The sequence below is a fragment of the Hippocampus comes genome, unplaced genomic scaffold (genome assembly GCF_001891065.2).
Source record: "Hippocampus comes isolate QL1 unplaced genomic scaffold, H_comes_QL1_v1.1 scaffold9, whole genome shotgun sequence".
In the NCBI taxonomy this organism is placed as follows: domain Eukaryota; kingdom Metazoa; phylum Chordata; class Actinopteri; order Syngnathiformes; family Syngnathidae; genus Hippocampus; species Hippocampus comes.
The window spans coordinates 372812-390114 of NW_017805275.1; the positions used below are offsets into that span (position 1 = coordinate 372812).

The following is a 17303-nucleotide window of genomic DNA, read 5'->3' on the forward strand; positions in this document are numbered from 1 at the left end:
CCGTCTCGCCGTAAGGCCTTCTAGCTGGCCCTAGTACGCAGACGAGTCTCACTCGTGATCTGATTGGCTATTGAAACCTGACTGTGCCCGTTCATTTACAGCGCACAGGGGCCTGCTCTGTTCAATCTGAAGGCCCCGAGCAAGTTTAATTTTCCTGGCAACACAAGCTAGCTGAAATATGATTGGTTAAAAACTCTACCATAATAAATAAGTTCTTTTTCGAGTAGCTTTCAATGTTATTTAAAATAACATTGAAAGCCACTCAACTAAGTGGAAATAATATGACGTAAAGAATACAGAGAATAATTTTGTTTACATATTTATGAAAATAAAATAACAAATTTATGTTATTCTCAGAAACTTTTCTGAGAATGTTTAGGCCAGCATAGAAGGCCTTGCTGGCCCTCAGGGTCCGCCACTGGATAATGGTGGACTTCAGGAAACATCCGTCACCAGAGCTGGCCCTCACGCTTTCCAACTGCCCAGTGCTAACTGTCAAGATCTTCAAGTTTCTGCAAGTGGGAGACAAACATCAACTCCATCCTGAAAAAGGCCCAGCAGATGATGTACAAATGACTTTCTGATGCTGCTAAAGAAGCATGGCCTGGATGGCCAATGGTTTGGGGGTTGTGTCTCCCACTTGGGGCGTAGTTTTGTTTTTCACATCAGGTGAGGTTGGTGCAACCCAACCAAAACTTATGAACTGACGAAGCCTTCTCAGATGTCAAGTGAAACATCTTACAAGACAAACAGCACAGTCCTTTTGCGATGGATTCAATGCTCTGAGAATGGATGGCCTGGATGAATGAGAACATTCACAAGCAAGCGTGGTCTGCCATAGAAGCTTGTTGAGGCGGTTCTATACAGCAGTCATTGAATCAGTCCTGTGTTCATCCATCAGTCTGATTTGGTGATGCCTCTGTGAAGACAAAATCCGACAGCAAGGGACAGTTAGGACTGCCGAAAAGATCATAGGTACCCTGCTGCACTTCCATTAGAACTATGACAAGGGCAGACAAAATTCTATTGGACCCTCTGCTTCCTTTTCACCACCTCTTCCAGCTCCTTTGCTCAAGTTGGCGCTATCCAACTTTGCACATGCAAACCAGCAGACATTCCAAAAGCTTCTTCTCTCTTGCAATGAACTTCCTAAACAGCCAAATTGTCCACATTTCTGTTGTGACAGTACTACAACATTTATTGTTGCAACTTTGCTTTTTGCACAACTGTTCTTGATCAATATTGCACACTGCTGCAAAAAAGTGGGCATTGCATCAGCACTGATGAACGGTAGGTCCCTTAATCGCTGACAGATGCCCAATTTGCAGACAAATGACGGTAAACTTAAAAAGAAAATGACGGAATAGACACTGGCGGAAGTGGGTTTTCGTTCATCAGTGTAATCATCACAAACCGGTTCAACTGCCGACGGCCATCACAAACTATCCCTGCCGGTCCGTCACTGACAAACGGCCGTTTTGCTGACGCAAGCGCGGTTAAAATAACATGACAGACTGACCAGTGACCACTGGACAATTGCAGTTTGGTTCAGCTTGAAAAAAAAAAATATGGATTGCCAATGACAGACGATGGACCGGCATGATTTCCTAAATTGCCCATATCTTAAAAATCATTTTCACAGTCATCTTTGTATCAGCATTATTGCACTACCGGTATCCTTACACTGCTCAATGACTCACTGCACCGACGTATATATGTATATATAAATGTATATATTTTTGTCACAGTTGCTTGTTCACTTGGGGTCTAAAACTAACAGAGTTTCTTGGGTGTTTTTAAACATACATTAAAGATAATTCTGATTCATCTATGCAGTTTGATCGTGCTTGCATGCATGTTAGGTTTATCTCTAAATTGTTTACGTGAGTAAATTATTTTTTTTGTTTGTTTGTTTTTGTGAAGGACAAGTGCCATACTGTAGAAAAAGGGATAGATGGTGTTCGGAATAAACTGTGCGTAGAATGCGTGTAGATTGCACTAAACACAACAACACAGAGACAAAGCGTGAATTTCAGAAATCCGTTTATAAAACAAAAGTGGTTGTTATTTCAAATCATATTCCATTACATAGTCTGTGGAAGGAGAGGGTCGCATCATCCTTCTATTTTTCTCTACCATGTCCCATCCACATAGTCAAAGAACACAAATGGAGCAGGATGTAAATAGAAAGGGTGTAAAGACAATCAATTAACAGTCACGACAACGTGAAAGGTAGGCCGAAGGACGTGCAGCAGCTTTACTACAAAGTCGCCACCAAACAAACGACAGGAAAAAGACGTGTTTGGTCTCGGTGCAGCAAACCAAACAAAGCGAGGCAGCTGGGGACTATTTACCAAAAAGAAACATTTCGGCAAATACGTTAGTCATGGCAAGTGGAACTTAGATTGAGCAAATCCTTTCCCTCGTGAGGCAAATTGACTGCAGACCACACCGCAAACATTTTATGTATTATTAAAGTGCTTGCCACCTGTCGTTTATGAAAAAAATGGCACCTTTCTTACATATTTTGAATGGGAGGCTTCATACGCCTGCTTGCTTTTCCTTAACACTGGCCACCAGAAGGGATTCATTAAGCTAAAAAGATAAAAACAACACACATAAATACTGAGACAGTTCGGATTTTGCTGTTTTCAACACAATTAGGGAGGAAACACAAACACTTACAGGGACAACGAGTATGTCGTCATGGCAGGGGAAGGAAAATGTTCTTATGCATCTCATCTAATTGTCTGTTAAAATGAATATTTTATGTGAAGCCCTCGAAAGCAGAAGCAGCAGCATTTGCAACTTCCTCAAAGGCCCAACATCACTTTTATTTTTCTTTAAACACAATATCTTCAAGATTCATACACAAAAAATACGACTTTGTCACCACATGAACTTCCCAAACTCTACAATGAATGATAAACATGTAATTACGTCTGCCGCACAATGGAGAAAATAGGAAACAGCCTTCCATGTCTGTACATTTTCCACCAAACTGGATTCTAAAGAAAGCCATGCCGCTCCTTTAAAATATGAACAGTTTAAAAAAAAGATAATCAGTGATGAGTTATTTTTTTCCAAATAAGAATTGGCCCAATCACAAAGATATTGCTAAAATGAAATCAATTTAACAAAAGAGAAGACATTTCCACCCTATTTTTTTTATAAACAAGTATTAGAGCCACACTAAAAAAGTACAATGACAATTTGAAAAAAGAAAAAAAAAATCATAATTTTACAAGACAAAAGTGAAGTGTGGGAGGGGGGCGGGGGGACAAAACAAAACAAAAAAAACAAGCCAACAACAATCATATACTTTCAGCACACTAAAAATGCTCTGATAGACCAACACCATCATCAGTTCGAGCTGCTGAACACAATTGTGCTGACAGGCTTTATTCCCCAAACATTCCAAATTTACTGTTGAAATTTATACCTTTCATTCTCACAATTTGTACTTTTTTCTTTTCTTCAGTGTGGCCCTAATACTTTGGCATGAGCTGTTTTAGTTCATTGGACGGTTCAAACAAGAGGGGGGGTGGGGTAAAAATGACCTCCATTTTCCTCAAATAAGTGCCACAATCCTGTTTTCTGCAAGAGGAAGAAGTGGATTTATTGTCTCTTAAAATGTGTAGACAAATCCAAGCACAATGACATTGCATCTGAAAAGCATAGTGGGGAAGAAAGTTACACATTGTTTGGGCTAGATACAATAGTACTTTGAAAACTGAATGCCCCAAAAGTTTTACAATTTGGAGATTGACCAAAATCTGCGTGAGAAAGAGACGCCACATTTCAAACAAATTTGGCAATTTGAACTTTCTTCATCCAGTACATTTTTCATTTTTGCAGATTTCTACTCAGCTTTCAGTGTATTCGCGTCTGCCAGTGTTGACTGACAGAAAGGAGCGCTCAATGTTGAGCTATTGCGCGAGCAAGTGAGCCGCAATAGCTTATATTTGTTTGTGTGTGTGTGTTTTATCATGACATTAATGTCATGTAACATGTGTGACAGCTAGTTCATGTTTTACTGTTGTTAACTGAGCCATATTAGACGTTACAAATGGTAAGGGCCCATTGACGTCAAATGATATTTAAAACATTGCCTGCATAGTCAAGAGAGGTTTTCTGGTGGTGACAGTAAAGCCTTTGGGAGGAGTACATCCAGATATTTACTAATGGTCCAAAGTTCCAACACTTTGTAATGCAATTAAATTAAAAAAAAAAAAATCCACAGTTTTCACAGGTCGTGTTATCCATTTCAATGAGAAACTGCTGTTTTTTTTGGGGTCATACTTTAACTTACCACTGTATGTAGAATCACCACAGATTCAAATGCACATTATCTTATTTTTGAAATGATTCCAAATATGATTTCAACTGCACATCACTGAGATTTTCTACCTTATACTGTAGTGAATGCCAAGAAATAAATGTGGAACTGCGTGTACAATTAATACATGTTTTACGACGGCAAATGTAATTGAATTCAATGGCACTTTTTGGGGGGGGGGGTCATATTTTGAGGTACCACTAGATTTAAATGTAAAATCTCCAAATATCCAAATGCACATATGTGTATTCCTATTTTTGCCCTTTTTTTTTTCAATGGGCCATACTGGAAGTGCGATGGTGGTTGGAGGTCTACTGGCTAAGACAAGCAGCATCTTGACTCTGAACTCATTGCTTGTTTTTGGCAGCATCTGCTTACAGTTGGGGGCAGCGAGCGGGTGGACCGCGCCACCCCAGGCATGAATACATGAATATGCGATGGAGGCTCCGTTCCTGAACTGTGGCCGCAAAGCTCCAGGCGACTTCTCCACTATTTTGAACACCAACAAGCATCAGACGCGTGTTTGTTTGAATGTTTAAAACTTCATTAGCTGGGAGATGCTCTTGAGAAGCAGCTGCGTCGGGAGAGCCCACCAGGGAAAGCTAGCACTAATTTGCTGTCAACGACGCATATTTCCTCAGTAGATTTTGCATACTTTATATAAATTTTTCCCCTCGCCTTGTTTTTTAATTTACGCATAAAATATGCCTTGTGGCTTACAGTAGCCTAAAAACACAATGCATTTTGTTCAGTATTATAAGATGCAAACTGTTTAGAAGCTTAATTAACCAGGCATTGTTTTAATGCACCGGTACTGTTTCAAGGGGGGAAATGAATGGCTGTTTGTTTCAAGTGAAAATATTACATAACGATTATGGTTACACCGTAACAACCCCGCTACCCTAAACGTCTCTGAAAGGACCTCATCAAAAGTCAATAAGGTCCTTGCTTTGATATAGAAGAATACAACGTTTAAAACATGTGACGGTGGATCACTGAGGACCGGAGTAACTAAAACACGGACTTCAGCAAACAACTTCTACCTGTCTTATGATGGAAATCTATCAAAATGCGAAACACCCTTAAATGTATAGCATATCGAATGAGCAATTAGACAAAACAACCACCATGGATCATATACGGTGTCGCTTTGGGTGCTTTCATACAAACACCTTTTAGACAATTACAAACAAAGTCTTGTTGGTTTTCTCCCTTGGTGTGTTTGGTTGAACTCAATCACTGCAATCAATGGGTGCAGCCCAAATAAACTGTACTAAGACCACCTAGGAGAGCTTCCAAACGAACAGTGGCGTGGTTTGGTTGCAGAGAGAAAGTGAATTGACCACAAACCGGTCCAAACGGGAGAGAAGAAATCATCTTTAGCATTAGCATGGTTTAGCACGTATGTTGCTACCAGAGCATAAAATTTTCTAGACAATCAAAAAAGCCATAAAAGAAGAGGCTGTTGTTTCTTCCATGTTGTGTCAAATCAAGGAGGGGATATTTTAAAACCCCACAAAATGATTCAGAGCAGTGCCTGTCAAGTGGGCAACTGCTTGTTTGGTGTACACAGAGGTTTAAGTGAGTGCTCAACAACACAAGCGCAAGAATGGATGTCAGGGCACTGCTCACTAATGATGCCATTCCTCTTTTAAAGCCAGGTAGCACAAATTTCTTCTTACACCCATTCAGAATTGAAAAATGTAATTTATTTCAGCAGTTCATTTCGATTATTTATGTCGTGTTCTCATTTCTTGATATGGTGAATTTTGGAGTTTCATTCACTGTTAAAAAGTTATCAAGTTATAATATTTAAATATTTCATTTTGCGTGTAGTGAATCGATATAAGTTTAAAATTTTGCACTGAACTATAAAAATGAGCGAAGTTTTCGACAAAGTGCACTAGCTGCCAGGCTAAATAATGTGGCGGCCATGTTGGCAGGGGTGAAGTTCCAGTCAAGGGCAATGCATGGCCATTGAAATGACAATTTCTCCGATTACTATATATATTTGTGAAAGCCAAAACTTGTGCTATATAATACAGAATGCAAAACAAAACCTAAACATATTTTTACCTGTGAAAGGTCATTCCCAGTTTCTTTGTGATAACTAATTGCACAGTGTTGTGTGTAACATTAAGCAGCAGTATGCTTGGGTTTGGTTGTACATTTTGTGATTTCAAGCTTAATTCTCTCTTCTTTTAGTTTCAGTTTTTCGGTAAACTTCAACAGGAGTGACAAAGAAAATCTTGAACCAAGCATGTCTCATTTATAGAACTGTGCTAGCAAGAGCATGAGAACAGGTGCTGAGAATATTCTAAGACCAAATCAAAACAAACAAACAAAAAAACATGTCTAAAACATGTGGAAGGGGTAAAACTATGCATGCATGTTTTTAAATCTGTTTTACAGACTTCCACTAACTGCAAGAAGGTTTGAATGCATTCCCGTGATAAATGGGGGTTCACTGTATTCACACTAGCGACATCAGAGAATTTTCCTTGCACCAGAAGGAGCCGAGCAGGTACAAAAAGGGGCTTTTCAAAGCAATCGCACTCACTTACTGGATAGTCTCACATAAATACTCCGCCATAAAACTGACCAGAAAAAAAAATTGAATTGTGAGGAATATGTCAAGCCAAAGCAAACGCAGCACTGTAAAAAATAAAAATAAAATGTATGGAGTCAAAATGAAACTGTGGAGTCACATGCTGTGAAGTATCGGCATGGGCAGCGGCCAGCTCTGGTAGCGCTGTGGGATAACTCACGCCAACTCTCACAGGTAAAAGTCAGTATATTGTGTTTGTCTATGGCGTCTTCCAACTTGGCTGTTGAATTTCTTTTCAAAAAGCCAGTGTGTGTTTTGTTAAAAGCACTCGAAGTTTTCTTTGACATGATGACGCCAAAGTCCTTGGTGTTTTCGTAAGTAGCGGAGCACCATCAGCCTTCAAACATTTTTTTTTTCCTATGATTTAAAAGAGGACACCATTTAAGAGTAATTGATAATGACTAAGGCATGAATGACTTGGTGTTGCTTTTTCTGTTTTTTGGTGTTTTTTTTTTTTTTTTTTGCTTGAGTGTGCGACAGGGTGGTTGGGAAGTGGTCCGGGTGGCCTTTGGCGCTCATCATCAGCCTTGCGGAGAGCATCATCGGGCCTGGTGGTTGGCGTTGTGACGTGAGCGGGACCTTTCGAGAACTGCACGTCGGTTGTCTGATGAGAAGAAAGAAAACAAATCAGAACCACAGAACGAGTGGAACCTCTTCAAACAAACAGAACACCAGTGCTCACATGCAGATGCAAAATGATGGCACAGAAGCAAATCAAAGCCATTCACAGCAAAGTTGCTGATGCAAATAAACATCGAAGATTGAATGTTGACTTGATTACGACAAAAGGCTGTGAAACGTCGTTGGTCGGCCTGCCAGCCGCGTCTCTCGTACAAGGCACAATAAAACAGCGCTTATATTTGTCAGGGAGACATGAGGGACGCGCTGTTAAAGCAATTAGAAGCGGTGATCACGAAGAAGGCTGACGACTGATTTGAACTGATGGAGATGGATTTTTAATTTCTGTTTGCAGCCATGAGTCCACAACATTGTGACGAAGACAAAAATGTTCTTCACAGTGACAATGTATGAATGCTGAGAATTTTGTTTTGAAACCGGAAGAGAAATGAGTGGACAGTTAGGGGGCACAGGAGAACTGCAAGTAATTACCGGCTTCCCAAAATGTTTACAACTGTCTAATTCTCCTTTTGTGCGTGCAAATACTTGTTTTGTTTTTTCTACTTTCTCCTTTTCATATTTTTGCTGTTGTAAAATGCGAATTTCTCCATTGTGCGACAAATAAAGGTTTTTCTTCTTCTTCTTATTAGCTTAACCCATACTCCAAATTATGATCCCATCAATTCCACTTCCATCCATACATTTTCTGATCCGCTTTATCCTCACAAGGGTCGCAGGGCGTGCTGGAGCCTATCCTAGCCGTCTTCGGGCAGTAGGCGGGGGACACCCTGAACCGGGTGCCAGCTGCAATCGCAGGGCACACACAGACAAACAACCATCTGCGCTCACACTCACACCTAGGGACAATTTAGTGTTCAATCAGCCTGCCATGCATGTTTTTGGAATGTGGGAGGAAACCGGAGTACCCGGGGAAAACGCACGCAGACCTGGGGAGAATATGCAAACTCCACACAAGGAAGCCGGAGCTGGAATTGAACCCGGTACCTCTGCACTGTGAGGTTGACGCGCTAATTATATATATATATAAATTCAGCAGGGTAACAAAACATCCACATGTGGCAAAGACTATTCAGCTATCAAACCAACCGAAGCTCCACTTAGCTTCTGCCTGACATACCAAGTTCTATTCTCACTTGTGAGGTTTCCCTTCAACATTGTACTTTCTTGACAACAAATACTACTTTCCTATTGGTCAGAGCTTTGGAGACTTCTTGTCGCACATTATGGCATTACAGAAAAATAATTGGTGCGTTTTATCAGCAAATAGCTAAACTAGTTTTCACAAGAAAAAAAAGAAAAAAAAAACAGGAAAAAAATTGATTAGCGCAAACAGTTCCTTGTCCAAAGTAATTTGATAAGATTTGGCATAACGGCTTTTAACTTTTGGTAAAACGCGTGCTCATATTGTATGTCTGCCGTGATAGTGGAGCGTGTTGGAAAAGGACACACATAGAACAACTGTTCTTTGCCTGATGTGAATTGAAAGATTTTTTTTTTTTTCTGAATAGAAAATAACATTTGGTGAAAAATTTAAAAGAAAAAACGGTGGGGTCGATTAGTTGTAACGGTTTCATCAAGATAATGTGCTCCGATTTCAGGAGAGATCAAATGTGTGAGGTTATTAATTTAGATTTGTATTTGTGTTGGAGTTCCAAGGTTCCATTGCAGTTCCAATCCACCCCAGTAATTATAATTCATGCTCAGATTTCGCCAATTCACACGTATTTATTTGTTTAACCATTTATGGCTAGCATCTGACAGAATCATCAAGCACTGTGTTCTCCAAGCATGTCCGCCCGTGGACAATGCCAGCCGCTCGCCATCCGGTCCGCAGACGCGCGTGGCTGGACACACGCGGGAAGTTCCTGGAGATGACTTGCTGTGATTACCAAACGAGCCACTGCCACGGTGAGAGCCCCAACTGGGTGCTGTTTAATGGCATTCATTCCTTCTATCATGTCAGGTAATGAGCAGAGAGTGATGGCTGCACACACCTTCACACTAATACACACAGCAGAAGCACTTCCTGTATGTGCTCCGTCTCCCAACATGCAGATGGTGCACAGGAGGAGAGAGGGAAGAAAAGATCACTGATTTAGGCATACATGGACAAAATACTTCGCTGCTCCTCAACAAAGTCACAATGAGATCCACAGGTGGAGAATGACTCGCTTTCCAAATAAGCATCGCCAAAATGCACAAAAAAAGGAGGCTGAAAACAAACAATGTCATGCGAAGAAAGGAATTTACTGTATGTCATGTTTATTTGCTGTAGAGAACTCGCCAAGTGAGTGTCTCAAAGCAAAATTACAATAAAACGCACACACGCGCGCGCGCGCGCACACACACACACACACACACACACACACACACACACATTTTAACACCAATGCCAACTTCCATGAATGCCCCTCAAGCCACTTTTTTCTTTCTTTTGAACTCCTCAGATTGTATTGCAACCACTCGCTTCAACTCAATTGGACACCTTGAGCACATACACCACACTGTTCATGTTTGCACAAAAAATGCGAGCTCTATTCCAAAAAACAACAAATTGCATCCCACAAGATCTCAGTCAAGGCTTTTGAATCTTCTCTGATGCCTTTTGATGCCTCCTTTACCCGCTTTCTCGCCGGCATTACAAAAGTAGCGCAAGTATTTTTTGCTTTCTGTACACAGCTTGCTATCTTGCTCTGTGTTATTGTAGCAAATGCTACTATGCATTATGTAAAATACTTGTCAAACTGCAGTTGCACTTTCTCTCACTCACTTATTTTGATGTTAGCATTCTACCTTCTCTGTATGCTTTAGCGCAGTAGTAGCTCTTCATTGAAGACGTGTGGAATGAACATTATGGATCCACTCGGGTTGTTAGCAAGAAAAGTGTCGTCGCCCTTGCTGTTAGCATTGTAAGATTGTTCAACAAGGCAAGCCCAACTCCCGCCATACTGTATGTGTCACAAATGCCAGATTCTAAGTAAGCAAGGAGCCCATTTAAACATTCTGTAAGTCTTATCGGGTCTTTTACGTTTGTTTTTCGTCATTCATTGTAGTGTTTGTATCAGCCCTATGTTTGCAATATACTTGTTCTCGTGCATTTGGGAGCTCAGGTTATTCAATAAGTATACACGCAGATGTATGTCAGTGATGTTTCCCTTGAAATGTACATGTAAATACATTCAAAAACTGAATTGGGTACTTAGACGGGCAGTGTAAAATCAAGCCACGGCGCCTCTGGCAAACACAGCAGAAGCACACTCTCCCTGCATGGCTTTGAGGAAACGGCCAATATTGTGTTGCGAGCGCACGAGGGTATCCTTGCGTGTATATCATGTTGATCCCTGCCACGAGGGAGAGGCTCTGAATAAGACAAGGGTAATAGTAGGAGGGGAGGATGCCAAGATTACTAAACAGGCAAGGCAAAGGCCTTAAGCCGGCACAGTTAACTCACAACCCTCTCAGGCCCGATTTTGGAGGGCCTCCAGTGAGACGCCATTTCATGTTACGGTGGACGACAGAGAACCCTTGTCGGATTCCCGGCTTCCATTATGCTGACTTTTTTTGTTCCTGTCATCCACAGCTAATTGCGCAGAGTTACATCATGATAAAATGTGTTCATGTGCATGAGAAGAGCTGGCACGTATCCAATAAATGCTTTGAGCATGGAAAACCGAGTGGGATTAACCCTGAGTGGTCGGCATAAACACGAAAACTTTGGGGAAAGGTTTATGCCGCATTGTGTTAAACATTATCTGGATAACATCTGCCTCTGGACTTCGAGCTAAAATTTAAGGCCGCCACGTGCTGTGGATGGTGAAATTTTAAGTGGGGGGAAATCAATTTAATACAGTATAGTGGTAACTCGACTTCCATATTTCTCAAGTTATGAGCACCCAGTTGATCAATGTTTTTCCCTTTGTATTGCAAGCAAGCTTCAAATTCAATTTCTGATTTTAGGCTATAGAATGGGACAGTAGAAACTCATTCTCAAGGAGCAGGGAGAAGATACTAACACAGAACTAACTGTAGAGGATCTGGAGTCAAAGCTCATGATGTCACTCACTTGGCCAGGCCCACTTAAAGGCATGCATAACACAAATGCTACAGTGTGTCTTTCTGTCACTGGTGTCGAGAGGAATCCTTGTAGCTCGAAAATCATGCCTTGTCATGAGACCCCAAAACCATTAAGATTTCATCGACAATTCTTCTATGACTTTGTGGTGGCTTCAGCCATTCATTATCGCATAGTCTGGCGGTCAGGCAGCATCTCAATCCGGGACAGAGAGAGATTAGACCAACTGGTCAGGAGGGCCAGCTCTGTCCTGGGCTGCTCTCTGGATACTCTGGTGGAGGTGGGCAACAGGAGGATGCTAGCTAAGCTAACAGCTATGATGGACAGACCCTCCCACTCCCTCCGGGCCACCCTGACAGCACTGGGCAGCTCCTTCAGCCAGAGACTGATACACCCGCGCTGCAAGAAGGAGAGGTACCGCCGCTCGTTCCTGCCGATTGCTGTCAGGCTATTGAATAGACAGTCTTGAAAACCTGGACTCACCCATTTTTAATATGCTTCCATTTATATTGTATCTCCATCCATCCATTTTCCGATCCGCTTATCCTCACAAGGGTCGCGAGGGGTGCTGGAGCCTATCCCAGCCGTCTTCGGGCAGTAGGCAGGAGACACCCTGAACCAGTTGCCAGACAATCACAGGACACATACGAACAACCTTCCGCACTCACACTGACACTTAGGGACAATTTGGAGTGTTCAATCAGCCTGTCATGCATGTTTTTGGAATGTGGGAGGAAACCAGAGTACCCAGAAAAAATCCATGCAGGCACGGGAAGAACATGCAAACTCCACACAGGGAGGCCGGAGCTGGAATTGAACCCGGTACCTCTGCACTGTGAGGTCGCACTAACCACTGTACCACTGGGCCGCCCTGTATTTTATATTAGAATTTATTGATATACTTTTGTCTTCTACTTTCTCCCTTTCATAATTTTGCTGCTGTAAATTGGGAATTTCTCCATTGTGAGACAAATAAAGGTTTTCTCATCTTATCAATGAGTGCAAGACATTTTCAACACCGTAGATTGGTCAATAATTTGTAAAAATAACATCCACACGTGTGGACTGAGCAATAGTATAGATTTTTGAGAAAATAGGATAAATGAAAACTCTCAATATTGGCCATTAACTCCTTAAATTAAACGATGGCAAAATATGGTGATTGTGTGGCAGAGCAGTCTTCGGGTATATTTGTTTGTTTAATGTGTTGGCGGCAGGATAGCATTATGCAAGCCATTTTGTCTGGTTACATATTCTAGTCAAATGTGATTTTATTTTTTGTACATTTTCTGAATAAATCTTGATGAGAAGACATTGAAAGCAGACCCTGAGACGGGTATGTAAATGTCGCAGAAAGAATGTGCCCCTTTCTAATGAACAAACGGATTTCTTTTCCTTCCTATTTCTGACACACTCAAGTCCTCACTTTGCACTTCCTGCTTTGATGAGGTGAAACATCATAAATATGATGAAATCTAAGGCCCAACACGTTGTGTTTTGGCGTGCTGTCAAAAGGGAGAGCATCTCTAGCCAGAGCCATAACCTTCTATCACCTCTTTTCAACTCCCTCGCACCTTTCCTCAGCCCCTCCCCACCTCCGTGCGCTCCAGAGTAATGGAACTCCCTACGCGCAGACAAGATATGGCGTATAAATGGAATGCTGGAGGAGAGGAGCTATTTCTTCGAGGCAAAAGTTATGGCCCGGGTATCGCAAAACTACAGTTGCGGCAAACACAGCTCCTGATTCGGCGGGAAGAGTAATCACTCCCAACAAGTACCGCAGGATAGGAAATAGCTCAACTGGAGAAAAAAAAGCCATTGGCCGGTGGAGGAAAAAGGGAAAAAGTGGCCCTTTTCCCTTGCGTATTGTTTGTCCCACCGTGATTTAAGAAGCATGTGAAATGAAGATGGAAGATACGACTCAAAAGAAATTCACGGTGATCGATGACCGCAGTGTGTCCCACCAGACATCTTGATCTTTTTTAGGATGTTAGTAAATTCTAATTTAATCAAAGCCCTTTGTCCTACAGATAAACACGCAGAAAGCAAGAGAGATGTTATCCAGTTTGTACCTTGGTGGGATATGATGATGACAAGCACAGTAGTAAGTGTGGGAATTCAATTTGCTGACAATCTATTAAAAATACTAAGGGGGAAGATTATAGCAGTCTATTAACTATTTGCATTTTTTAATGTTTGTGTGTTTGTTTGTTTGTTTTTACATTTTTATAAATGTATATTTTTGTGACATTTAAAGAGATACCACCTTCCTTTTTTTCATGAGAACTTGTAACTCATCAAATCTTCTCGACGGTTGAATGTTCTTTTCCTACTCAACTTATAAAATAAACATTTGCATCCAAGCAAGTGCTGTGATTCCATTCACGTCAAAGTCGGGTGAAGTTCCCTTCAGAGTTTGAACTGAGTGTACTGAGTGTTGAGGCCCTGTTGAAGGAATAGGCTGGAGTTATGCACATTAAATCTGGCCGTTAGCAAAAATAAATAAAAGCAAAGGAACATTTACTCTGACGTGGTATTTTTTGAGTGGCAGTTGAGAGCCGAGATTTTTCTTTTTTGTCAAAAGCAGCCGGGAACGTGAATGGAATCCAGGGGAGGGAAGTCGTGAGATGCCGTTGTCGAGGAAGAGGGAGAGGAGGGGGGTCTGCGCTACGGAGGGTGGGTTTTATAATGGCCGCATTCACTAACTGGGTCAGTCGGCAACTTCGCCAGCCAAGCACATCACGGTACCCGCTGAGATAGAGTAGTGATAGAGACATGAAGAGATTAAGCACATCCCGCGCTGTCAAAAGTGATTGCATGTGTTATGGTCACCGTGCTCTCTGCTTATCACCGTTTATCTCAACACACTGTCAGCTAAACCCCGCTTGCCCCTCGCATTGGTGTACACAAAGCGTCAAAGTGGGAATGCGCATGCCGAGTCTCAATACCGGGATGTTTCGTGCCGGTGTCCAGGTTAAATTCCTGTTTTAGGCTTTTTATTGCTTTCTGTGCCCACCGGGTAGGGTTTTCAAATCAGGGAAGGCCAGCTTTTCAGAGTAAACACGAGAGGTAATGCCAGTAACAAGGGCGGGGGGGATTTACCAGAGCAAAACTACACAGTGGGAAACACAAGACAAAACACAGAGCACAGAGTGTGTACATAGTGGGTGAATTTCAGTATCTTGCCTCAGCATGTTTATGTAGGCCTGTCTTAGCTCTGCCATGCCAGCAGAACACATCGCGCTCGACAATTGCAGCCCCCACACTCGCACATCCTCTGCCGTTTGCGCACTCCCTTCAGATTTCAGCAACACAAACTCTGGTAGCAACAAGCACAATCCACACGCATGCGTTGCAGTAGGTGGAAGCACTGCTAAACTTGAGCAGAACCACAAGAGTGAGGATATCGAGCAGGCATTAAGTCACCGTGTTCACAAATGTAAAACCCAGCCAAGTTACATGTCATCTGTACACTCTCATATATTGCGGCCACTCCAAATGTTGCTTTTCCTAACTCAGAAGAACTACTGGTAATTTTCTTTGGGTTTCGGATAAAAGCAAAAACATTTGTCGGTGCCGGCTTTTCTTTATATTGTCAAATTTCAGTGTGGCACTAACAGTTTTTAAATGATCTTAGGGAAAAGCCATAAGACGCTTGAGGAAAGCTGAGAAATGTGACTTGTAGAAATGTAAATGCAAGTAGAAAATGAAATCTGGAAGAAGCGACGAACAGACTGTCGCATGCCCGTTTTCATGTCAAATACTTGAAATGATCGGCAAAACTTTGAAGTCACGCTCCACCTGCATTAGATTGTGTTGGCAAAGTGGCTTGGAAATTCAACATGGCCCTTCTGCCTCCAGTTGAGGCTTAATTGTGTACATTTTCGAAGAGTTCATCAAAGTACAAGCCCTCATCCAAAACGTCTCCTCTTCAAACCTGAATGGACAGCTTTTTGTTCGTGCCTCATGCTGCAACAGACATATCCACCCAATTTCGTGTTGATTGTTTGCTTTAAATACACATTTTCTGAAAGCCAACATGCTTCCAAACATTTGCTCGCGTGCTGAAGCCCCCAAAAGTTGATTTGTTCCTCTATTCATATTTTAAGATTCTTTTCTTTTCGAAAGCCGGAAGCAATTATTTTATTGTGACAGAAGCATTTGTTGAATTATATAAGACTAGAAAACCAAGGCAGCGGCACACACGTAAATCTAAACTACAGTAAAAGCAGAGGCAATGAAATATGGCCCCAATATCTTACAGTGAAGGGGTGTCAATTATTAAGCAGGTTACCTCATTTAAATCAATGGGTGGCACAGGTGGCCCAAGGCTAACTAAGAGTGCGTACTCAAGGTAAATATTTGGATTACTGTTTACTTCCTCAGCTTCGTGTTGATGGTTATTTATATGTAATTTGGGAATCCTAATTCATTCACTGGAAATAGGAATTACATTGGAATGGGGCACCTTGATCTGCAATGTAAATCCAGACTGAGAAAATACACTGGTCAAGGTATTGCGGGATGCCTAAAATCCCGTCTCTTTGTGGCTGTTATGTCTGATAGCAGGGAATTCAAAATGTTGGTCGATCAAAACAGTGAGGAAAATGTTTTACAGGCAGTGTGTGAGAGGCTAATCATTCTCTTTGAAGCGTTAACGCTCCTCATGTTACCATTTGGGTTTTAGAGAAAAAAAAAATCCTGAACTCGCTCCACTTAACTGGGTAGAATCATCTGAACAATTTCTCTTGCCATTCTGGGAGGGAGCCGAGACACGCGTGGCCCAAATGAAGAGTTTTACAAAAAAACACTTAGAATCCATCAGCGCCCCAGGCAAAACTCCCAGCCCTGACTATCCTGCTCCTCGGTGCTGTTTCAGGAGGCCGGCTTCAAACTAAGTAGAGACATGAAAGAAACAAATATCCTCAAGAGGAAATCACCTGCCATTTGTCTTCACTTTTTTTTTCTTCCATGCTTTGAAGAATTCTCAAATATTGGCCATAGACTTACAGGTGCAACGGGATTTTATAACATGGAGCCGTCTTTGTGTATAAGTGAGCGTATCGTACGCATTCTGCTTTGTTTTGAGGCCTCGGCAGCTTCCCTAACCGCCCGACGACCACGAGGCACGCACGAAGCAGGGACAGAAGCACAGATGGAGCGAGGCGCCAAAGCCTGCTTTTCTCTGACCTGAGCCAGGAAGAGAGAGTCATCCATAAGGCCAAGGAACACCGGTACCTAAGGGGGGCCCGTCACTGATCCTCTAAGACTGATTGGGCCTCTGTGGGAGGCCAGACCCCCTGACTACATTGACATCAGTGTCTGGCTTGCTCCACTGGGGCTTGAACCGTGCCGCACTGAGCCAAAGCAGTGACCTGCTTCCATTTGGATGCTGTGAGGGAGCTATTTAGATCACAGATAAGATAGCACGCTGCATGTGAAAGGATCTACGGGAAAACACACATAAAACTTTACATGGAGAAGGAAAATACTCATTTTTATATCTATTCCGATGTCTCATATATTTTGTTTGCCAATCATACTAGAGCTGCACAATCTCTTAGAGGTGATAATGTTTTCAATTTGATTGACAGTGATGTAGTACTGTTGCTGCCCAAAAAAACATTTAACACCAAATTGTAGTT

General features: G+C 42.0%; 1 protein-coding gene across 9 annotated transcripts in view; it reads right to left on the reverse strand.

The window, feature by feature from the left end:
- Positions 1-2026: 2026 nt before the first annotated feature.
- The window catches only part of diaph2 (diaphanous-related formin 2), a 375631-nt gene continuing 360354 nt past the window's right edge, over positions 2027-17303 (reverse strand). For 8 of the 9 annotated variants that reach the window (XM_019869829.1, XM_019869828.1, XM_019869832.1 and 5 more), the window contains one exon: positions 2027-7551. In XM_019869829.1, coding sequence (XP_019725388.1) covers positions 7487-7551 — 65 coding nt within the window. In that variant the 3' untranslated portion in view covers positions 2027-7486. The remainder of the gene's footprint in view (positions 7552-17303) is intronic. The other variant, XR_002168264.1, reaches the window with a different exon arrangement.